Below are 24,593 nucleotides of genomic sequence, written 5' to 3' on the forward strand. Positions count from 1 at the left end.
AGTCTCTCGGGGTGTGTTTGTTTGTGAGAGGAAGCGGCTGGTCGGTCGGCAATGGGCGGGGCCTGCGCAGACACGCACAGACTGAGGCGCAGACAGCAGAGATCCCGCTGGTGCACGCACACGCACGCGGTGCACGGACGGACGGCAGCTGCGAGGATGGACCCGCCGAGCGGCCGTCGGTAGCGCTCCATTTTCGGGCTCGGAGCTCCAGGATGAGCGTGGCGCTGCAGGATCTCCGGAACGCCGTGAGTACGCGCGCGCGCGCGCACTTCTCTGCGGCGGGCACGTGCGGCAGCCGCAGCCCGCGCGCCCAGGTGTGCTGCCGTGATGCCGGTGAACTGTCAATCACTGCTCACACTCGAGCGCGTGAACTCGTCTCGGGGCTGGAGGAGGGGGGGGGGCCCTCACCGTTGACGTCACTGATCGGTGTTCAGAAACCCAGCAGGTCTGTGGCTTCATCATCATCACCTTCATCCAGACTGCCTCGTGCTCCGGGCAGGAACATCAGCAGGAGAACCCTGGTGTTCTCCGGGATGTCCTCCTGCTGCTCCTCCCAGAACTTCTCCTCAGCTGGAGCTGCTTCCGCCTGCCGCGCGCAGGTTGGACCAGTTAGGGCTGACGGAGGGGGCGTGTCACCTCTGACCAACCGCTGACCTGGTTAGCTCCAGTCTGACTCCTCTCTGTTCACACCGTTTCCCAAACCCAGTTCAGAACCCTGACTGAGGGCCGATCCAGGGAGGTCCAACCGCCGGCTCAAACAGAACCTTCTTACCCAGGACAGCAAACGGTCCCTTCAGTCAGAAACCATAAGGATCACCTGCTGTGGGTGTGGCCTGTGGTCATGTGACCCATCCATAGTTTTTAGCTGATGACATCATCTGTGCTGTTCTAAAAGTGACGGGACAAACGGAACAGATTCATGTTGGACCGCGTCCAGTGGGACGGTTAGGGCTGAAGATGTAACCACCAAAGATCAAAGAACAGCTCACTGAGTGTTGACCCCCCAACGCCAAAGCGATCCGGGCTGCTGGCGCTGTACAACGGACCGCATGGTTGGTGAACTGGCCCGGCTCCTTTTGGTGTTAGCACGGCCTGGCTCTGTTTCTAGATGGTTCCAAAGGCTTGTGTTCCCTCCAGCAGACTTCCCTCTGAGTCTGACGTGGGAACGGCGTGTGGGCGGAGTCATGACTGTGTTCAGGTCAGTCAGATTAACTCAGGAAACAGGTCTAAAGGCGGGGGGGGGGGGGGGGGGGGAACCACCCACCTTCCTTTTTGGAGAATGACCTTAGTGTTTGTTGGACCTCAGGTCAGACGCGACGACCCACTGAATTCAAGAAACTACCCAGGATTCCCTCAGTAGTTAAGAGGGAGGAGCCCAGCGCCAAGCCCCCGTCCAGTAGACGGATGAGGGACATGCAGTGGACCGCCTGAGTCCTTCTGATAGAGGTTGGGTGGGACGTTGCCCACCCCCTGCCGGGTGCAGTGGTGCATCCCGACCAGTTCCGGCTTGGCGAGCCCCGGTCGCCGCGTGCTTTTACGGCGCCCCCTTACCTGGCCCTGAACTTAGGTACCCACTGCCCCCTCTCTCCCGTCTGTGGGAGGGACAGGGACCCCGCTCCCGGTGCAACTGTTAACCGGGGTGCACTAGCGATCTGCGGCAACGTCGGCTACCTGCCGTCCAGTCTTCAAACACGGACGAGGAGTCTGACAGCTGAACAAAATCCCAACCGTGTTTCCTGTGATGACGTATTCATTTATAGAATATAAATACATATATATGTTTATTTCTGCGACGATCACAGATTTTTCTTCTTAAAACTGGACCAAAACAGAGCGTTTCATGGTCATTTTTCCGGATCTGCTAAGCTGTGTCTCATTGTTTACTGACCTCTCCAAGATGGCGTCGCTCTGCTGGCTGGGGTCTGTAGACCTCAGGGGTTCTGTCCGCGTGGCGGTTCTGCTCTTCTGGGTGGATGCACAAACACAGCAGAGCGGTTCTTCTTTCTGGGTCAGAGTTTTGTTCCCATTTTTGTCTTTGAGGAGACATTTTATTTGCTGCAGATCGTCTGCCTGCTGTGATGCGTTCGGGTGCTTTTTGGGAAAATGCAAACTTCTGGTACTGGTGTTCGAACTGTGATTGAAATGTTCTCCTCAGTGTTGATGGCGGGCGTCAATGTCGGCCTCATTTTGGTTGTTTGGCTGAAATTACGAACAATTTAGAAAGTTCGGGGGGGGGGGTCACCGTGGGCCACATCAGCCCAATCAGAGAGTCTGACTCCACTCCCATTGGTTCTGATGTGTTCAGACTCCAAAATGAAGGTTCTGAACCGTCCTCGCAGCAGCCCCACAAACCTGACAGCCATGAGAAACCACGCCCCTTTGATGGAAGCCACGCCCTCTATGTTAAAGTCTAAAGAAAAGGAAACACCTTGTTTTAAAATCAGGAAGATTTTGATTTCAAATTCCTAAACAGAACAGATTAGATCTAAAAATAAAGACTAAATCCAGGAAAAGATTAAAAACAATTTGAACCCGTTTGTGACGGTAAAACGTTCAACTCTTTAATCTGAGGAACTTCAACTTTGTGTGTTTTTGAATGAAAGTCTCTTTTCAAACAAACATCATTGATTAGATGAAGCTCCAAGACGATGATGAAGAGGAGACACGATGAAGAGCATAGGCGTGAAATCAAAAGGTTCTAGTTTCAGTCGTTCATCAATCTGATGTCAGCCTGACGAGTTTCTTCATGAACTGCCCAAGTGTGTGCATGTGTGTGTGTGTGTGGGGGGGGCACTTGTTGGCATGTATGTGTGTGTGTGAGGGGGGGTGCATGTGTGTGTGTAGGAGTGCATGTGTGGGCTGGGCAGAGTTTAGTTTCCTGTCTGCAGCTCTGTGACTTCCTGTCTTAAGACGCCCAGTTTCCATCTGAGCAACAAGACAAACAAGGAGAAGCTGTGAGCAGCCAATCACAGCTTCTCCTTCATTCTGATCCTCACCTTCATCCTCACCTTCATCCTCATCATCATCTTCATCCTCACCTTCATCTTCATCCTCACCTTCATCCTCATCATTACCTTCATCCTCATCCTCATCATCACCTTCATCCTCATCATCACCTTCATCCTCGCCTTCATCCTCACCCTCACCTTCATCCTCCTCATCACCTTCATCCTCCTCATCACTTTCATCCTCATCCTTACCTTCATCCTCATCATCACCTTCATCCTCTTCATCACCTTCATCCTCACCCTCACCTTCATCCTCACCCTCACCTTCATCCTCATCCTCACCTTCATCCTCCTCATCACCTTCATCCTCATCACCACATTAATCCTCACCTTCATCCTCCTCATCACCTTCATCCTCATCATCACCTTCATCCTCCTCCTCACCTTCATCCTCATCTTCATCCTCAACATCGCCTTCATCATCACCTTCATCCTCATCTTCATCCTCATCATTACTTTCATCCTCACCTTCATCCTCATCATCACCTTCATCCTCCTCCTCACCTTCATCCTCATTATCATCCTCAACATCGCCTTCATCATCACCTTCATCCTCACCTTCATCCTCATCATCACCTTCATCCTCACATTCATCCTCCTCATCACCTTCATCCTCATCCTTACCTTCATCCTCATCATCACCTTCATCCTCACCTTCATCCTCACCCTCACCTTCCTCTTCATCTTCATCTTCATCATCACCTTCATCCTCACCTTCATCCTCATCATCACCTTCATCCTCATCCTTACCTTCATCTTCACCTTTATCTTCATCCTCACCTTCATCCTCATCATCACCTTCATCCTCACCTTCATCCTCATCATCATCTTCATCCTCACCTTCATCTTCATCCTCACCTTCATCCTCATCATTACCTTCATCCTCACCTTCATCCTCATCATTACCTTCATCCTCATCCTCATCATCACCTTCATCCTCACCTTCATCCTCATCTTCATTCTCATCATCACCTTCATCCTCACCTTCATCCTCCTCATCACCTTCATCGTCATCCTTACCTTCATCCTCATCATCACCTTCATCCTCACCTTCATCCTCACCCTCACCTTCATCCTCATCCTCACCTGTTCAGACAGCAACGTCTGTCTTTCTGTTCAGCGTTTGTGTTGGAGTTTCCTCTCATCATCTTCATCAGATAATGAAGCTCCTCCTCTCCCACAGTCTCCCTCGCTCATGTGACCTGAAGGTGGCGCTGTGAGGCCTAACAGCGTTTGTTGAGACGTTTGGGTCTCATGATGGCGGCCGTGGTGCAGAGACAGAGCGGTCTGATTGCAGGTTCAGTTTGCTCCCTGACTCCTCCTCGTCCTCATCCTCCTCCTCCTCTTCCTCCTCCTCCTAGCAGACTCTGCGTTCTCAGGTCAGACCATCTATGACCGTCATCTGAAGCAGGAAGAAGCTGTGTTTATCAGTATTTGCCCCGCCCACTTCATCAATCTGCACAAAATTACAGTTCTGTAAATTCCACCCACCTGTCAATCAAAGGATCCCCACCCCCAATGATGCCAAAACTTGAGCTTTAATAAGAAAAATAAAAAACATTGGAAAAAGTGTTTCACAGTGACAGTTGGACAGAACCAGAAACTGAAGAGCTCTGATGGGCAGACGGAAACCATCCCATAATTTAGAAGCAGAGACGGTGAACTCCGGCTGCGGGTCGATCCTTCTGGGACTCTGGAACGTGCTAACGGAACCGCTGAAGGTCCAGGACCCAGTTCTAGCAGATCAGAAGGAATGTCTCAGAACATTTTAGAGAAACTCATCAGGCTTAAGACCTTTGAAGGAGACGTGCTGAGGTCGGACAGAGCTGGACCCAAACAGACAGGTGGTATCAGAACCAAGAACCCAAAGCATTTCTGGTTATTGTGGGAGGTACAGCACCAAAAGGACTGACAGAACCTCCTCTGAGTGTTCAGAGAGCCAACAGACCCGGACTGCTGAGGATCCACGGAACCCACAGCGGTTCCTCAGCAGAACCAAAGGTTTGTTCTGTCGGGAATCTGGTGCCGGGCCAAGATCTTCATGCTCCTCAAAAACCGGATCCTGACGGTTGGAGAACTGCGTCCCACATTGGCGACTCAGTCAGAGGACTGGGATCCAGCAGAACCCGAACCCATCAGTCCGGGATCTCCAGGGCTGCATCGCACCAGAACTCCGGTTCCTCCATCTTCTGAGTGTTGTGAGGTGAGGACTTCTCTGCAGTCGGACTCTGAACAGACTGAAAGTGTTCTGCAGGATCTGGAAACGGGCCAAAGAACCAACAGGATCTGTTCTCCATGTTCCTGGGAGCTGATGGAAACACCACTTAAAGAGAACCATCAGAACCCTTTTAGGTTCTGACTTACCCCCCTCCCCCAGTCATGGACCGTTGAGACCAGCTCGGTTCTGGTTCTAATCAAAGAGGATGTTGTGGAATCTGCTGGAGCTGAAGACGAGGTAGATTTCTGCAATATCTGTCATACTTGCTGCGCCCCCCAGGAGATGCTAGCGCCCCCCCAGGATGAGCTTCAGTGTGGGTCGGCAGGTTACTGTGTTCAGGGCAGCTCCGCGGGGGGGTGGGGGGTGGGAACGGCATGTTCCCCGTGGCTCTGGCTAATTAAAGGCTTTGTTTCCAACAGGAAATGAAACTTCCTGCATGGACAGAGAAAGCACCACAAAGAGTCCCAGAGAAATGCCTGGCTCAACGGCGGGGCAGACGCTGGCTGGTTACTGTTATCGACGTCCGTTTGGTGGTTTTGGTCCTTGGAGGTTTTCACTGAGGAGGAAGAGGAGGCTGGAGGACGTGGGGCGGTCTAACTCCTGGAATGAAGGAGCTTCCTGTTGGTTTGAATCTGTCGGTGATGAAGAGCAGAGGAGACGTGAGAGAAGCTGCTGACCGTCAGACTCTGTCAGCTAAAGCTCTGATTGGCTGCTGCGGTTGCCATAGCAACGGCTCTCCAGTGGCTGACGGTCCTGTGAGTGTGAGACTTTCCTGTGGACAGAGTAGTGCGATCACACCATTGAATTCTGAGGAAAATGTTTGGCCTTTCAGACTCAAAAGAACAAAATAAAAGTTTCTTTTTCATGGTTGAATTCCTGAGGAAAACCGTCCTCCACTGACCATCAACCACAAGTCCATGACAGCGCCCCCTTGTGGCTCAGTTCCAGATCAACCAGCAGTGCGATTGTTGGGCACGTACACGTTTCCGATTCCCTGCTTCTTCTCCAGACAGTTCTGATGTGAGGCACCTGAACCAGGTGTGAGGGGGGGGGGGCTGCAGAGAAGTGGGTTAGCAGAGCTGGAGTCCTGAAGGAACCCGTCCCTCCTGTTGAGGGTCCTCCGGTCCTCAGAGCTCGGTCTCTGACGACCAGAGGGCAGTTGAGTCCAGAGACCAAGTCCAGATCCAGAGCGTCTCCCTGATGAAGCCCACCGGCAGGCGTGATCCAAAAGCAGACGGCGACTCAGGCAGCTCCCATGCCTACCGTTAGCTTGGCCCGTTTGTCTCGTCGCCATGGTAACCACATTCAGGAATGACACGATGAGCAACACAGGGTTTTTCCAGCGTGTGTGGAGGGTTCTGGGCACCTGAGGGATGTTGGGGTCATTCTTCAGGGGGACCCCGGACCCCCTTCACTGTGAAACCAAACAGCTCAGCATCAGAACCAAACAGAACCATGTGGAACCTTTGGGTTCTTTGACCCATTGCCCAAACTAAACTTAAACATCATTCCTTTAAATTAATTTCTTTCAGATAAAAACTGGTTTTAGGGAGTTTTTAATGTAGGATTTAATGCTTTTTTTAGGTTTAGTTGATATCTGAAAAAAGTGTTTTTTAAATCAAACCAAAATAGGAATCAGCGTTTAATGGTTCTGTAAGTGTTTGTTTATTCCTGAAATGACCGTACGGCAGCATCAGCCGGACGTCCCAAGAACTTCTCACACGCTTCACGCCACCCTGACCCCCGCAGAACAATGGTACGGTCCATTTCCATGGTGGTCGTCCCGACCTGTGAGACACACAGCCGCTCCTCTCTACGACCCTCCACGGACCCGGGCGACCCAAACCCCTGCAGAACCCGTATGGGTCAGCACCCATGCAGGGTTTACAGACTGGTTCTGGTTTCCTGGTTCTGGTCGGGCAGAGAGGTTACACTGACTGAAGCGGATCAGAACTGAAAGAAGCTGATTCACTTCAGCTGATTACACACGTGCACGCGCATTCGTCGTGCGCACAGTGACATCACCCTTCACTGGCAGATCGGCACGGACCCCCGTCTCCTGGCAACTGCCCCCCCTCGCCTGTGTGCGTCATTTAATAAGGAGAGCAGGGAGGTCGAGCGACATCAACAAGACTGTGCTGCAGGGAGAGAGAGGAAGGAAACAGAAACTTCCTGCTGGACGCCCCCCCCATGCTCACAGTGAGCGCGCTCAGAACGTCCCTCTGCACCTGCGCTGTCTGCCTCTATCAGCTGATGCAGTACTGGAAGGTGGTCTTTGACCGGACCTGACACATCTACGACACTCAGAACCGTACGGCGCCAGAATCCTCTGAACCGACCATTGAAACCACTGCTGGTGGCGTACCCGGGCCGCGTCACTTTACCCTGACCCAACACGGATCACAACAATCCAACCAGAACACCGAACTCTGGGCTCACAGACCGGCTGTGGTGAACCAGCAGAACAGGCCGAGGAAGAGGCGGAGCTTCAGTTCCTCTGAAATGACCAGCAGAACCGGCGCCATGACTCATGACGGCAGGTTCTTCAGCGGTCCCGACCTACACAGTTCTGCAGGAAATGCGCTTTCTCTGATTTGGATGATGGTGTTCTGATGATGCGGGACGAGTCATGTGACCAAAGGAGTCACGTGTGTGTCTGTCTTGTCAGGGGGGGCTTTAGGGAGAGTGGGAAGGAGCCTGCAGCCCCCCCAGCGAGACCTTGATCTGACATCCGTCTGTCCACAGATGTCCAGCTACAAACGCCAAGCGCTGGAGGAGGAGGAGCTTTCTGACAACCCCGGCGAGGCGGCCTCATCTCCTGACATAGTGGAGGTCAGTGAACGCAGCACACTGGAGGCCCAGGTCAGGGTTCCACTCCTGCAGCCAAACCTTGGGGGGTCTGAGTGATCCGATCGGGGGGGGGGTCACAACAACAAAGAGGAGCAGTGGGGGGGCAGCTTGTTTTGGCAGACAGCATTTGTATGTTGGGGGGGGGGGGTCACTGTAGTTCACTGAGTTTGTGCGTCACAAAGCCCCTCCCTCTCAGAACAGATCCTGGGGGGTTTGGGAAACAACTGCTCGCATAAAGTGAAGGAGGATGGTTTGTATATGATGGAGGGACTTGGTGATGATGGGCTTCTGCATGGTGGGTGGAGCTAACGTCTGCACCTGTTCAGGTGGGCTTCAGGAAGGGCGGAGTGGACTTTCTGGGCAGGAGGACCCAGTTGGAGGTTCTGCTCTCCGTCCTGCTGCTGGCGGCTCTCCTGGCTCTGCTGGTCTGCCTGCTGGTTCTTGGACTTCGCTTCAGCTCAGGTATCTGCATGAGTCCTCCTCTTCCTCCTCCTCTTCTTCCTCCTCCCCTTCTTCCTCCCCTTCCTCCTCTTCCTCCCCTTCCTCCCCTTCCTCCTCTTCCTCCTCTTCCTCCTCTTCTTCCTCTTCTTCCTCTTCCTCTTCTTCCTCCTCCTCTTCCATCTGAATCCTCTCTCTCGTTGGTTTATTCTTTTCCTTTTCTCAGTCGTCTCTCCTTCTTTTCTCATTTCTTTTACTTTCATTCAGTTCTTTTCTTCCGCCTCATCCTTCCATCTCTTGACCAGTTTTCTCCTCCTTTTCTTTCATCTTCTCTCCCCAGCATTTCTTGTTTCTTTTGTTTTCATCTTTCATCTCTTTGTCCTTTTTCTATCATTACTTCTCTTCAAGTCATCTGTGTTTCTTTCATCTTTTTACATATTTCCTGAAGTTTTTCCTTTTGTCTGCTCCTTTGTAGATAGTGGGCGTGGCCTATGCCTTTCGGAGGCGTGTATCACGGTGGCGAGTCAGATAGTGGAAGCGATGGACCGCAGCGTTGACCCCTGCCAGGACTTCTACCAGTTCGCCTGCGGCGGCTGGATGAGGAAGAACCCGCTGCCCGATGGACGCTCCCGCTGGTCCACCTTCAACAGCATCTGGGGGCAGAACCAGGCGCTGCTCAAGCACCTGCTGGGTACAGAGGGTGGAGGCTCATTGGGGTGGAGGCTCATGGGGTGGAGGATCATGATGTGGAGGTTCATGGGGGTGGAGGCTCATGGGGTTGAGGCTCATGGGGTGGAGGTTCATGGGGGTGGAGGCTCATGGGGGTGGAGGCTCATGGGGTTGAGGCTCATGGGGTGGAGGTTCATGGGGGTGGAGGCTCATGGGGTTGAGGCTCATGGGGTGGAGGTTCATGGGGGTGGAGGCTCATGGGGTTGAGGCTCATGGGGTGGAGGTTCATGGGGGTGGAGGCTCATGGGGTTGAGGCTCATGGGGTGGAGGTTCATGGGGGTGGAGGCTCATGGGGGTGGAGGCTCATGGGGTTGAGGCTCATGGGGTGGAGGTTCATGGGGGTGGAGGCTCATGGGGTTGAGGCTCATGGGGTGGAGGTTCATGGGGGTGGAGGCTCATGGGGGGTGGAGGTTCATGGGGGTGGAGGCTCATGGGGTTGAGGCTCATGGGGGTGGAGGCTCATGGGGGTGGAGGCTCATGGGGTGTAGGATCATGATGTGGAGGTTCATGGGGGTGGAGGCTCATGGGGTTGAGGCTCATGGGGTGGAGGTTCATGGGGGTGGAGGCTCATGGGGTTGAGGCTCATGGGGTGGAGGTTCATGGGGGTGGAGGCTCATGGGGGTGGAGGCTCAGGAGGGTGGAGGCTCATGGGGGGTGGAGGCTCAGGAGGGTGGAGGTTCATGGGGGTGGAGGCTCATGGGGTGGAGGTTCATGGGGGTGGAGGTTCATGGGGGGTGGAGGCTCATGGGGTTGAGGCTCATGGGGTGGAGGTTCATGGGGGTGGAGGCTCATGGGGTTGAGGCTCATGGGGTGGAGGTTCATGGGGGTGGAGGCTCATGGGGGTGGAGGCTCATGGGGTTGAGGCTCATGGGGTGGAGGTTCATGGGGGTGGAGGCTCATGGGGTTGAGGCTCATGGGGTGGAGGTTCATGGGGGTGGAGGCTCATGGGGGTGGAGGCTCATGGGGTGTAGGATCATGATGTGGAGGTTCATGGGGGTGGAGGCTCATGGGGTTGAGGCTCATGGGGTGGAGGTTCATGGGGGTGGAGGCTCATGGGGTTGAGGCTCATGGGGTGGAGGTTCATGGGGGTGGAGGCTCATGGGGTGGAGGCTCATGGGGGGTGGAGGCTCAGGAGGGTGGAGGTTCATGGGGGTGGAGGCTCATGGGGTGGAGGTTCATGGGGGTGGAGGTTCATGGGGGGTGGAGGCTCATGGGGGTGGAGGCTCAGGAGGGTGGAGGCTCATGGGGGTGGAGGCTCAGGAGGGTGGAGGTTCATGGGGGTGGAGGCTCATGGGGTGGAGGTTCATGGGGGTGGAGGTTCATGGGGGGTGGAGGCTCATGGGGGTGGAGGCTCAGGAGGGTGGAGGCTCATGGGGGGTGGAGGCTCAGGAGGGTGGAGGTTCATGGGGGTGGAGGCTCATGGGGTGGAGGTTCATGGGGGTGGAGGTTCATGGGGGGTGGAGGCTCATGGGGGTGGAGGTTCATGGGGGTGGAGGTTCATGGGGGGTGGAGGCTCATGGGGGTGGAGGCTCATGGGGGTGGAGGTTCATGGGGGGTGGAAGCTCAGTGGCTCCTCCTCATCGTTCCGTTTGTTGGTTCCCTCAGAGAACGGCACTTTCAATGGCAGCAGTGAAGCAGAGAGGAAGACTCAGTCCTACTACCTGTCCTGCCTCAACACCCAGAGAATCGAAGAGCTGGGGGCCCAGCCCCTCATAGACCTCATCACTAAGGTAACCCCCACTATGTGTCTCCATGGCAACTAAATCCCTCCCATCCAGGACCACCGGCTTGATAACGCCAATAACAAACAATGGCTCTGAGGGGAGTCAGAGGAGGAGGTCTGGTCTTCTGATGGTGGATGAAGGTCAGATGGGGTGGTGGGTGGTGGGGGGGCGGCGTTTACACCATTAAGTCAGTTTCTCTGAGTTCTTCAAACCAAAAGGTTTAATATCAGGGACTGAAAAGACAACCAGAAACTAAAATCCAGTTTTTAATCTGAAGTTAAGACTTCAGATTAAAAACTGGATTCATTTCTAATCCTCTACAGCAGGGGTGTCAAACTCTTTTTCACTGAGGGCCACATCAGCATAGTGGCTGTCTTCGAAGGGCCAGGTATAACTTATACATGTAACTAAATGTAATGAATTCATGTTAAATACTGTTAAATAATTCATTATTTATTTATATAACTGTTTTACATGACAATTGCAGTTACATAGAAACATATGTTTGCTTGTTACTCTAGCAAAAATCCTTTTAAATTTGATTCTGTCAGGTTAGGTGATATTGACAGTGTTTAAGTCCAAATGTATAGTTGCCCAATTCGATATTTCAAGTCTGATTCCCCCTAGATATGAATAGATACACACCATTTTTTTATTTTTATTTTAAGAAATCAAAAGCTTTTATGCTCTCGTGGGCCACATAAAAGGACATGGAGGGCCACATTTGGCCCCCGGGCCTTGAGTTTGAGTGTCTTGAGGGGGGGGTCACGGTTTTGCAGCATTTCCTGTCTGTGCTGGAACCCTGCTCTGAAGGGGAGCTACAGTCACATGACCACTGGAAGTAGATGACTTGAGCTGCCACACAGGTGTGGAGGGTTTATGCGGTGGTCTGAACAGACCAGGTGATGGTCACGGGAACTTCCACACGTTACAACAACACCCTCTAAACGGGTTAACCTGCTGAAACTTGCTGTGTTCTGTGTTGGTTCTGAACACCTGAACTACTTTCAGATCGGCGGCTGGAACATGACCGGGCCCTGGGACAAAGACAACTTCATGGAGGTTCTGAAGGTGGTCTCGGGTCCGTACAGAGCTCAGCCCTTCTTCAGCGTGGGAGTCAGCGCTGATCCCAAAAACTCCAACAGCAATGTTGTACAGGTGAGGCTGAAGAAGGTGACGTCAGGTTCTGAGCTGAAGAAGACAAACGTGAGAATTTGGTCAAAGATGAAAAGGTTTCCAAATCTTCTCCAGGCCTTTAGGCTCCTCCCTACTCTCTGATGCTCCGCCCCACTTCAACTGGTTTGTGCAGCAGACACCATCCTTTGGTCACATCCATCTGTCCCTCCCTCCTCCCTCCATCCAGAATGGAGGGAGGAGGGAGGGATGGATCTACATCAGAGTATCAAAGTGTTCTTTTCAAATCAGAACCACATTGGTTGGTTTTAAGGGTTTTCTTTGAGGTCATCCAACAGGAAGCTTTGAAGAAATCATGTTTACAGACCTTCAGCTTCCAGGTGAAGGTTTGACTCACCAATCTCCTCCACAGGTGGATCAGTCAGGACTCTTCCTGCCATCAAGAGACTATTACCTTAACAAGACGGCCAATGAGAAGGTGAGAATCCCTGAGGAGGAAGTTCTCAGATAAAACCACCTGACGGAACCCAAACGCAGGTTCCAATGAAGAGGTCTGGTAGGACAGTTTGTTGGAGCCAAACCTTTGGTTTAGACTGAAAGGGATGGACGTCAGAGTGATGTCATCACATTATGGCAGTTGTCTGACACCCGTTGACGGTGAGGCTGGTCCGGTTTCAGGTGCTTGCAGCGTACCTGGACTACATGGTGGAGCTGGGGATGCTGCTGGGGGGTGAGAAGAGCTCCACCCTGGTTCAGATGCAGCAGATTCTGGAGTTTGAGACGGCTCTGGCCAACATCACGGTACCACAGGACCAGCGAAGGGACGAGGAGAAGATCTACCACAAAGTCACCATCGCAGAGCTACAGGTGAGAGCAACAGCAAGCTTCAAACTCTCCTGCTGTCCAGAAAGATTTTATGTCTTTAGCCAAAGCTAAACCTTTCCTGAGCCGCAGTTACAGAAACAGCCGTCCGCGCCGTGATCACCTTTAGCAAAGAACCGCTCTTGTTGGGGGCTGCCCAGCTGCTCTAGATGGTTTTTTGGGGGGCCGCTCTGGTTGGTTCTGTGATGCACAGGAATTATCTGACTGAGGTTTCTCCTTTGTTTTTGTTTCACATTAATGATGGACAGAAACGACAGCAAAAACATGTTTGTGTGTTATTCTTGTGTGTTTGTGTGTGTGTCTTTGTCAAACCTCTGCTGCAGCTCTGCGTCCTTCAGGGCTGCAGATGCTTTAGGGGTTACCATGGCAACTGTTGCTATGAGTCTGCATTTCTGTTGGCGGGGGGGTTAGATAACAGGTCATTACATAAACATGGAGGCTGATGCGAACACGGAGCTCAGACTCTGCTGGGTTGAAGCTGTTGCTGTGGCGCAGTCTAAATTTCTACCATGAGAAATGGGACAAAAATATTCACCACATTTTGAGAGAGAAAAAACAGGAATGAAACATAAATCTGTGTCAATAAAGCTTTTTGTCAAAAAAGTGAAGTAATTCTTTCATCTCATTTCAGCATCCCCCACCTTCCTGTCCTCTTTTTTCCTGGTGTCTCCAACCTCAGCATCCTTTCACCATCATCATCATCACTGTTCTTCCTCTCATCTGCGTTGCTGCACTGATCTCCAGAACATCCACCATCTGTTTCCATTTCAGTTCCAGTTTTCTTTATGTTGCAAATATTATATCACAGTCGTCTTAACGAGCTTCGTTAACCGTATAAAACATATAATTAGTTGTATAATACAGGTATTGGATAAGCTAAACCAAACCTGGCATCCCTGCCGAAGACCCTCCTCTCTGTAAGGAACAAACAGCAGAAATCTCAGGGATGTCCACTTATGGTGGATGACAACAATAGAAAAACAATATTAATACGATATAGTATGAATCTCAGCGGGGGGATCAGGCCGCCCGGTTTCTGAAACCATCTTCCCTCATGGAGAAATGGATGTCATGAAAACGTGTTCCACTGATGGATCCAGTGATCCATCCTGGTCCCAACAGAAGCTCAGCATCTTCTTCTCTGCCTCAGAGTCTCTGGCTGCTCTCTCCTCAGTCTGCTGCACCTTTCCTTTGCTCTCACCTGGACCTTCCTCCACCTGCTGCTTGAACCTCCTCCTCCTCTGCTCCCTGGAGCCTCCCTGTTCCTCTGGAGTTGCTCTCATTCACGCACAGATTCTCTGTTTTTGTCTTTTTCCTGCAGGTTTTTAGACTAAAATAGCCCGTTTCCACGTGAAGTTAAAGACATGCACGCCAGAGCGCCCCTGCCGCCACGTCAACTTTCTGCTCTAATCACAGTCACAGAGTGTGTGGGGGAGGGGACCAACCCACAGCTACTGGGGGGGGCAGGTAGAGAGGAAAAGCAGGTAGAGGGGCGGAGCTTCACTACATACACAGACGGCTGCTTCCTAATAAATAAACCAGCAGTTTTCATTCCTAAAATAACACACATTAGTGGGCTTAATGGATTATCTAAGAAATGAAAAACATCATCAGAGTGAGTTTGTTTACCTGCTCTTGACTCTGAGTGTTACTTAAGGTTATGGTTAGTGGATAAAAATCAAAGTTTAGAAAGAAAAGAGAACAACCCTCCACAGACAAAGGTATGCAGGCGGGGTCTGAAATGACCCCCTAGGCACCAAATGGAACTGTTTGAGGAGTCAAATCTTTAGGACCATCTGCCATAAACGTTTGCACCTAGTTAGGGTTAGTCTGTTCATCAGCCTATTGGTGGATTTTATTCCCGCCCTTCTGCCGTTCAGAAGCAACGTTCAGTCTTTTTCTGTCTATTCAGTTAAATGTGATCCATTCTTAGTTTCCACTGATGTCTGATCATGAAGCCAACGGAAATGAGCAAATATTCATAAGTTATGTCTGTGCTGCGTTCAGGTCCAGAAAAATGCTGGGAAAATGTTGGGTTGGGGTTAGGCTGTCGCTCAACAAAACGTTTCCTGAATGTCAAAGCATCATCATCAGCCTTTTTTTGGATGGAGATGAGCGGAGCAGCTCTCCTCCAAACCTGCAGCTCTTTAGCATCTCTGATCTCTTTAGGTGCCCTCAGATCTGATCTGCTGTAAGCGTCTTCCTGGTAGCAGCAAAGACTCATGGGTACTGTCATAACAGATTGCCCTGTCTCGCCGTAGGCGCTGGCTCCAGCTGTGGACTGGCTGGAGTTCCTGACGTCTTCCTTGTCTCCACTGGAGCTGAACGACACCGAGCCGGTGGTCCTGTACGCCCGAGAGTACCTGCAGCAGGTGTCCGAGCTCATTAACAAGACGGACCGCAGGTCAGACGCCGCTACGAGTGATGGCCCATGCTACACACCACACAGATAAAGCATTGGATACCAAGTACTGATCCCGAGATCTGGTCATTTCTTACTGGTGATTTGGTTCTCAAACACATTCTTTGTCATCCTGACACAAACACTGTTCTGGAAACAACTTTAATGTACAAAGTTCAAACCAATCTTTCTAAAATCATCTGCTGTCTTTTTAATGAGGGTTTTAGCACAAAACACTGTAGTTACTCACCAGAAATAATTACAAATGACACATTTCAGTTTGCATTTATTAATTAGTAATTGAGACTTTAATAGAGTAGTTGATACTTAAATTGGTGCAGAGTTATCTGTATTTCAGGAGCTTATGGATGCTCCCATCACGGCCCCCCACACCCCAAAACCCAACAGAAGCAGGATTCTCTTATCGTTGAAATGTTTACGGTCAAACCACCTTCAGTTAAACCTCTAGTAGATCACAGCTCCCGACTATTTCCCCTCATTGGACTGACCAACATGAAGAGGTTCTGCTTTACGGGCTTCCTAAAATAGCTGAAATCTGAGTGATGATGTTTAAGGCGGGAAAACTCCCCAATAGTCACTTTATCCACTTTTCAACAATTTCAAACTTTTCTGTTGAAACTCTGAAAGTTTGAACCCTCAGAGAGAAACAGGTCCAGGATTCTAGAAAGAAAACAACAAGCTGATCCAAGATTTCTGTAGATTTACCAAACAGAAGACATTCTGTACAGGAGACGCGGCACGGAGGAGATTGATTGACAAGGTCAACAGCCAATCAGAACACAGAACAGCTGAACCCGCAGGAATAAAAGAATAAAGCAAACTTGCACTAAAAGAGAGATAGACTGGCCTCATTTTGAAACCTCAGAGTTCTGACCCGGTTCTTTCCCAGCCTGCTGAACAACTACATGATGTGGACCCTGGTTCAGAAGAGCGTGGCCACTCTGGATCAGCGCTTCGAGAACGCTCAGGACAGACTGCTGGAGAGCCTCTACGGAACCAAGAAGGTACTGTTTCACAGCAGCTGGTTCTGAAGACCAGCCTGATGGTTCTGATGGCCTGCTTCTGGCGGCTTTGTGACTGGGTCTCTGGTTGTTCCTGGTGTGCCGCTGCAGTCCTGCACCCCCCGCTGGCAGACCTGTATCGGGAACACCGACGACACGCTGGGCTTCGCTCTGGGGGCGCTCTTCGTCAAGGCGACCTTTGACAAGCTCAGCAAGGAGATCGTAAGCCGGCGGTCTGCTGCCACGGCAGGAAAGTTCTGGTTCCTCCTGTTCACCTGGCTCTCCCTGACAGGCTGAAGAGATGATCAACGAGATCCGGTCAGCCTTCAAACAAGCCCTGGACCGGCTCAGCTGGATGGACGAGCAGACGAGGAAGGCGGCGAAGGAGAAGGTTTGAGAAGCGTTCCTGCGTGTCAGCCATGCAGCACATTGGGGCTCTGAAACCCCATCTTCTGTCTGCAGGCCGACTCCATCTACGACATGATTGGCTTCCCAGAGTTCATCCTGGACCCCAAAGAGCTGGACGACGTCTACGACGGGGTGAGTGAGGCTGGCAGACGTCGCACTCTGCTGCCCCCTGCTGTCCAGCAGCAGCATCTCAGGCTCCGCTCTGTTTCAGTACGAGGTTTCGGACGACAGCTTCTTCCAGAACATGCTCAACTTCTACAACTTCTCAGCGCGAGTGATGGCCGACCAGCTGAGGAAGACTCCCAACAAAGACCAGTAATGCTGACGTGCACGGACACCACATGCACACACAGTCCCAGAAAAGTGCTGATGCTCTGAAACGTAGAGGTGTCTGAAGGAAAGGGGAGAACCTGGAAGGCAAAGCAGGGTTCTCACGGTTCTCTGAGGAGAACCTGTTCTGTGAATCCGTCAGACCTGTCTGGGGGTTCTAGCAGACTAGAAGGAGCTCCATGGAACCCTCTTTGAGGCCGCTCAGTTAGGGGGGTGACGATGACCTCATCACTGCATCACCGCGGTGATGAGGTCATCACGGTGCGGTTCTGATGCGGTTCTGCATTTGGTGCGTGATTGGAACTCTAATCAACACACTAAACACATTCATCTTTGCTGATGATTTACTTTGTCTGCTAGTCCTGTGTTCAGACTTCAAGGGTTTGTGGGGGAAACCTACGCTGCACACCCTCCCTCTACTCACACACACACATCCTCATTCTGCAACAGAAGTTTCCATCTGGCGAGGAAATACGACAAATTTACGGCGTTCTAATTATTCGTTTCCATCACAAGCTGCGTGCGTTCTTGAGACACGGCCGCCCGCCGGGGGATTTTGTGTTGGGGGGGGTATTACTGTTCTCCTTCACTCTGTAACACCAAACATGAATGTGCGCTGTTATATTTAGATGAATATCACTACATGTTTTGTTTGGGAACTATTTTTTGCAGCGTAACGTTACGTTCCTGTATAAACAGAGGCGGAGCCTCCTGCCCCGCGTTCTTCATGGGTGTCAGGCTCACGGCTACCAGAAAGGTGACAAAGTGTCTGCAGTCTGTTTATTACTTTAATATATATAATATTCTGAGAAGATGTCTGTACCAGAGAGCACAGGTGAAGCCTCACATGCAGCTAGAGAATCAACACGCACCCCCAACACACGCATGTGCGCTCCTTCCTCCTACACACGCAGCGCACTGACACACACATGACACTGATTGCCTGGGTCAGATGTGCTCAGAACCTGGATGTAGAGAACCTGGTCTCTGGCTCTATCCCACGATAAATCCACCATCAAACTTTAAGTTTCCTGCAGCCACAGAAACTGCCGTTTGGGCTACGGGTGTTCCTGGGTTCTGCTCAGACCCAGACTGGTACAAACCAACTTGGGATGTGAGGATGAGCGGAGGCCTTAGCTGAAGATTTTCCTCTGAATTAAGGTTGATGCCAAAATGATCAACCGTAATCAGAAACCCCCAAACCCAGAAAGGTCTGGATCTGTAATCAAAGTCCCGGGACGTGGAGACGGGACTCAGTGCTGCTGGGGGGGGTTTGGCCTGAGGTTTGTGACGCCCATTGATGGCTGGAAGCCCAGAAGGTTTGGATGGTTTAAACCTGATACTGAATGACCCTTCCTCGTCTCCTTCTCTCCTCTCCTCCTGCAGGTGGAGTATGACTCCTCCCACCGTTAATGCCTACTACATGCCCACTAAGAACGGCATCGTCTTCCCTGCAGGGATCCTTCAAGCCCCCTTCTACGCCCACGACCACCCCAAGTCTGTTCACCTCCACATCCCTGCTCTGTGCTCCTTCTTTCTCTCTTTTTGTCTCTCACTTTAAGAGTTCGCTCCTGAACAAGTACAACTGTTATGTGAAGAAACAGGTTCACTGAAAACCAAAAACGGGCTTTTCTGTGAAAATCTGCCGTCAGTAAATAAAGAAATAACAAAACAAGTGATAAAACGTCAGGAGAACATCAGTTGATCTTCCCCCAAAACACGAGGATCATTTTCTCTTTTAGGTCCTTTATTGAAATACTTGGAAGAATTATTGACATATCTCAGGACTTTTGTCACTTTTTCACATTTTCCTACTTTTGTGCACATCAAGGCTGACAGAGGGATCATCATATGCAGTCAAAACACACATGTGATGCGTAGTCATCTGCATATTTTTAGAACATGCCTTGCAGGTTCTGAAAGCGGGCGACCATCAAATGCGTCTCGTTTGTTTCATTTGTGGTAAGAAAAACCTGAAGGACTTTCCGCTGAACAAACATTAGTTTTTATTGATTTGAAATTATTTCAAATCAATGATATAGAAATAATACACAACAACAATACAATCATCAGTTATACGTTCATACAATGACGAATTAGGACATTTAAAAATATTAATAAATATTGCTTAAAGGGAGTGGAAGGAAGCGAACTTCTACCGTAACCATTTCATTAAATGATTTATCATCATCCGGTTCATAACTTTATCAGAATGAATTAAGAATCATAAAGTATCAATAAAGCAAATGAAAAAGAGGAATTACTTAAAATATTATGTAAAAAAGAACTTTTAGAAATCAACATGGCAAATGCAGATCAGTTATTCAAAATATATGCAGATTATGTTACTTAGAAAAGTCATGTATATGATTAATAAAAATAATACTATATCAGTAAAATAAACATTAAACTGCTTCAAAAAATGTTCATAGCAAAATTTGATCAAAAGTTAAAATATGTGCAAAATTATGTTTCATTAGGAAAAATCATGAATCAATTTTTCAATTTTTGGAGCAAGTGAAGTAATATCAATAAAAATCAATCAATTTAACCATGTCCAATAATTGATTAAACCTTTATTTTATTATTTTCTATTCTTTTTTATAATAAGGAAATGCTGTAAAGTCAAAATAAAAACGGGTCCATAAACATGAACAAAGCTCCTCTGACCATAGACGGATTAGAAACCAACTTTTCCTTTCAGCTTCATCTGATTCACGGTAGCTTCTTCACTTTTATGGACATTTGGTAGAAAAGCCAAACTGAGATTGGGCTCAAAAACAACCGTTTTCCTGAAGCTGCTGCTCTGATGGAAACCACAAATCCTGAACTGGATGTGGATCTCATCAGATTTGTCTAAACCATCTTTTTAATGGAAACAGTTCTAGTTTGTTCTCCAGATGGTTCTAACTTCACGTTAGTTGAGGACGCTCTGCGACTTCTGCTTGTTGACTTTTCTTGGTTGCTCAAAGCTCCTCCTCTTTGGACTCTCCTCTGGTTTTTAGTGTAACCCTTCTATCCATGTTTGTGCCATCAGGGCCTTGAACTTTGGCGGCATCGGGGTGGTGATGGGTCACGAGCTGACGCACGCCTTTGACGATCAGGGTGAGTCTGTGCTGCCTCCTGAACATCCTGGCCGATAGCGCCCCCTGCTGGTGTCAGTCATGTCTCAGCTCTTTGGTTACCAGAACCGCTGCTGTTACCAGGTAGTGCTGGTGGACTGAGAGGTCCTTAAGGTCACAACACTGACAGATCTGAGGACCGGAGCGAGCCACTGCCACAAGCTACAACCTAGCTACACAAGCTAACAGCGTAGCGTCCAAACAGTTTTATCCCTGACATTGAAAATGTGACTTTATTCTGCTCAAACTGTCTTGTTAGTTTGAAACCAAAGAGCATCGGTGTTCTGCGGGTTCCCCTAGTTTAGGGGCGAGAGCACCACGAGTCTGTTACGTTTCCTAAAAGCAGATTGTTGGGTCTCTGAAGACCTTCTGAGCGTTTATCTGTTCGTCCTTGTAAAGCACCGAAGACGTTTGCGTCTTTCAGGCCGCGAGTACGACAAAGAGGGTAACCTGAGGCCGTGGTGGCAGAACTCCTCTGTGGAGGCATTTCGAGTGAGAACGGAGTGCATGATGGAGCAGTACAACCGCTACACCGTCAACGGAGAACACGTCAACGGAAAGCAGACTCTCGGGGAAAACATCGCAGACAACGGGGGCCTTAAAGCAGCGTACCATGTTAGTGTCATGTCATCAGGCGTGCAGTAAGTACACACTGTTATCAAGACTCACCTGTTTTCACCTTCAGGCCTACCAGTCATGGATCCAAAGAAATGGACAGGAGAAAAGACTTCCTGCTGTCAATCTGACCAACGACCAGCTCTTCTTCGTGGGATTTGCTCAGGTGAGAAAACTGGTGTCCCTCAGAGATCCAGTTTATTTTTTATGAGGATTATTTTATAGATGCTAGAGTTTGATTCCTTGAACTGGAGCTGCAAAGACACTGACCTTGTTGGGACGTCTCTTCTGTGTTCGTCAATAAAAACAAACGGTGAAGATGTGGACGACTTGTCCGTCATCTGAAAGCTTAGGGGCTCAGCGGTGTAAACGCAGAGTTCCTTTCCTAGAGAACATCAGCTTGGAAAAGCAGAATGACCAAGACAGAGTAGAGGTCAGGTATGGCATATACCTTCTCTCTGGGTAGCGGGCCAGGTACGGCCGCTCAGTCGCCCTGCATGGATGTGCGTTTGGATGGGTGAGTGGGACAGCGAAGCGCTTTGAAGCAGTAAAAACCCGCCGTTTACCGTCTTTACACTCCACATTTTGACGTTGGTTTGTCTTCACAGCTTCAGATCAACACTGAGCAGCAACACCAATGTACAAAGTGTGAATCGGTCTTCCAGATGAAGTCATTTATCTCCCTGAAAACAGACAAACACGACCCTTTTGCCGACTTCCTCGGGCTTTGTCCCTCCTCAGGTGTGGTGCTCTGTCCGGACCCCAGAGAGCGCTCACGAAGGCCTGATGACTGACCCGCACAGTCCGCCCAGATACAGAGTCATCGGCACGTTGGCCAACTCTCCAGACTTCAGCCGCCACTTCGGCTGTCCGGAGGGCACGCCCATGAACTCAGGAAAGCCCTGTGAGGTCTGGTAGATGCACAGAGGGCGGGGTCCGGGGGTCAAGCCGACGGGTCTGGGTCATCTCATTACTGGAGGCGGTGTCTCGGACCTTCAGCCAGCCCCTCTTCCTTTCTGGACACCAAGAAGACTCCTCGAACTGATGAAGATGATGAAGACGACGTTGAAACCCGCTTTATTGCTGATTGATATTGATGAGCGTCAGTTCAGGTGTGTCTGTTTGGGGGGGGGGGCTGATAACGACATCACTGTGATGAGCTCATGCCACCTCACCTGTGACATATGTGAAGCAGGTGTTCACTGACTGGCTGGTAGGCGCAGAGGAATCAAACTCACAAACACTAAGAAATGAAGTCTGGAGGACTTTCTGAATGGATAATTGAATTGGTTTAATCAGAATGTTAGTTTTTTTCACTTTGAAACCATCTTTTCTTCTCATTCATCCTATTGATGCCCATTTGAAACCAGCGAAAAAGAGAAATGATGGATTCCAATGAAAATGCTGATTCTGCAGAGATATTTTTAGAATTACTGACAGCCCGTTAGCTTGTCTTTGAGACCTTTAAAACTGTTTATTGGGTTTTTGGATCATTCTTTCTGCGTAACAAGTGAACCGTTATGAAGCAGGAAGTAATAAGATAAGATATTCCTTTATTAGTCCCACGATGGGGAAATGTCCAGCAGTACAGGAACAGAGAGCAATATATATAATGTTCCAGCCGGTCCAGTAAACAGAAACCAAACTGACCCCACGGGACGCTAACAGTGCAGCGTGTGACCCTGAAACGGAGTTATGATGCCTTGAAGCCCCAAAATCTACCGGATGTTTTGCTGCTGATCTTTAGTATTTCACAGCTGCAGATTTTCCATGAAAGCAGCAGAAGTCTAACCCAACGCCAGCCGCCGACACCTTCAGCCAAAGTCAAACTGATCAGGACACATTTAGGAGCCGAGACGATCATGGGACCACGAAGCAGAGATGTTAGGAATGTCAGGAGAGAGAAGAGGTTTAAATGTCTTTCTAATCTGTGTTAAGGCAATCAGAAACCATTCAGTCCAGCTTGTGCAGAAGCGTTAACCAGCTGCTGGAACACCAGTCCAAGAAGATGTGATGCATTCAGGGGCCTCAGGATGAAGATCCCTCTGTTCTGTTGCTGTGCGTGTGTATTTGGTGTGTTTGTGCGCTTCGCCTCTCGATGACATCACTGTTTGGTATCATGCAGCTTCCGTGTCCTTTGTCCAGAAGAGCTGCTTCCTGCCAAAGACGTGTGTGTGCGTGCACGTGTGTGTGTGTGTTGTGGTCTGCTGAAGGTTTCTATATGTGAGGGCGTCGTGCATCGTACAGACGTTGGCCCAACCCTCCCTGTGATTGGTGGATTGTAAGAGCTGGGTTTCGTTCAGGTACCTGCAGGTGTTCGGTCTCCCAGCGGTCCCTGAATGCTTCAGCAAACCCTCTGTGGTTCGATGTAAAATCAGTCCTGACATGGACAGATGAAGGGGTGCAAATGTACCGGGTCCTTTTCTGTGTAAAGTAGACAAAGGCAGAACCGAGTGGTGTCAAATAAATGCAGCGTGCTAGAACTCTCTATCCTGAAGGGGGCGCCGATTCTCCAGCAGTGCAGCCTCAGAGCTGTGAGGATGTCATGGAGGTTTCATCATTTTCAGTTTGCTGTTAAAAATCTTGATGCAGAAAAATAATAAACAGTGAAGCCGCTGAACCTTCGTCTTCTGTTCTGTTTAATTCCATTCAGTTTGATTTCTATAGTATTAAAACAACAGTCGTCTCAATGGGCTTCAAACTGGTAGTTGTACAGTAAACATAAAATCCTAACGATCATGAAGTCATACATTATGTCAGACAGCCAGGACTCCTTGGAAAAGAGATTCTTAATCTCAATGGGACAATTCCTGGGTAAATAAAGGTTAAATCAAATAAAAATGATCAGATACGGTTGTGTTTTTCACGTACTAGAACCTAAGAAGTCAATTAACAATACAGACACTGTGAACTTCATTGAGCTAATGAAGTCATACAATTCAATAGGTAAAGGTTAAGCTAAACTAGCTAAACAGACTAAACTTAGGCTCTTAGACCCTCCTTCTCGTTAAGGAGTTGATGAAAACTGGGTTTTTCAAAGGTTTTTGTGGCATTTTTCTGATGATGGAGGACATAAATGTAGAAAATTAGGATTAACTGTTTGGACCAAACCAAAGAACTCAGTCCGTCTGCAGATGAACATTGGTGTGAACACAGACTGTCCACGAACCGAAGGCAGGAGGTGCTGCAGCTCCGTGTGTTTGGAGAGCACAACGGCCACAATGTGAATCTGAAGAACCACAAAGACGTTCAGAGTTCTGCACCCACCACTTGGTCTTCTTCATCTTCCTCACCATCAGAGTCATCCTCACGTCCCCCCCCTGTGCTGTCGGGCTGGACTCTGTCATGCTGTGACTCTGCAGTCGTGGGTGGATGTTACCACGAAGAACATAAGAGGGGAAGATGTTCCATGAAGATGGATCAGATAGAAAACATCGTAACCAGTTTGTTTGAAGTGTTTTTGAGGGTTGAGGAGTCTAGGACAGTGGTCCCCAAATCCAGGCCTGGGGGGGCCGCTGTCCCACACAGGAGCAGGTACGTATCAAGAAGGTAAGTATTCACTGTAGAAAACATCATTTTTATGTTTTTATTGAATGTTTATTTGAACATCTATGAACATTTCTGTAAACGTGCCAGTGTTAGCTACAATGTTAGTTTTTAACCTTAGTCCCGGGCAAGTCTTAGACGTAACCCTAACCCATTTCAGCTTCAT

The 24,593-nt window shown here is 49.7% G+C and overlaps 1 protein-coding gene and 1 long non-coding RNA gene across 3 annotated transcripts; one reads left to right on the forward strand and one right to left on the reverse strand.

Moving 5' to 3' along the window:
* Positions 1-5: 5 nt before the first annotated feature.
* On the forward strand, positions 6-23,501 carry ece2b (endothelin converting enzyme 2b). 2 transcript variants are annotated; one of them, XM_023962018.2, is made up of 19 exons: positions 6-245; positions 7,972-8,058; positions 8,403-8,538; positions 8,990-9,205; positions 10,849-10,973; positions 11,979-12,125; positions 12,514-12,579; positions 12,780-12,968; positions 15,245-15,387; positions 16,295-16,409; positions 16,518-16,628; positions 16,699-16,797; positions 16,869-16,946; positions 17,026-17,129; positions 18,531-18,641; positions 20,182-20,249; positions 20,691-20,881; positions 20,952-21,047; positions 21,623-23,501. In XM_023962018.2, exons 1-19 carry the CDS (start codon positions 213-215, stop codon positions 21,797-21,799), a joined length of 2,292 nt encoding a protein of 763 aa, XP_023817786.1. In that variant the 5' UTR covers positions 6-212; the 3' UTR covers positions 21,800-23,501. The 2 variants fall into 2 exon arrangements, with proteins under 2 accessions (XP_023817786.1, XP_078786043.1); XM_078929917.1 differs by lacking the exon at positions 6-245 and adding an exon at positions 6,763-7,762.
* On the reverse strand, positions 11,400-14,389 carry LOC144981679 (uncharacterized). Its single transcript, XR_013647240.1, has 2 exons — positions 13,625-14,389; positions 11,400-13,487 (listed from the first exon to the last, which is right to left on the reverse strand). It is a non-coding gene; the product is annotated as an uncharacterized LOC144981679 (long non-coding RNA).
* Positions 23,502-24,593: the final 1,092 nt, after the last annotated feature.

The sequence above is a fragment of the Oryzias latipes genome, chromosome 13 (genome assembly GCF_053564925.1).
Source record: "Oryzias latipes strain Hd-rR chromosome 13, Olatipes_Hd-rR_3.1".
Taxonomy (NCBI): Eukaryota; Metazoa; Chordata; class Actinopteri; order Beloniformes; family Adrianichthyidae; genus Oryzias; species Oryzias latipes.

Excerpts from the sequence above, each read along its gene's own strand:
- ece2b (XM_023962018.2), top strand. The coding sequence starts at position 213 with ATGAGCGTGGCGCTGCAGGATCTCCGGAACGCC. Across the intron at positions 12,969-15,244 it reads TCACCATCGCAGAGCTACAG|GCGCTGGCTCCAGCTGTGGA; the intron begins GTGAGAGCAACA and ends GTCTCGCCGTAG. Across the intron at positions 20,250-20,690 it reads GCACGCCTTTGACGATCAGG|GCCGCGAGTACGACAAAGAG; the intron begins GTGAGTCTGTGC and ends TGCGTCTTTCAG.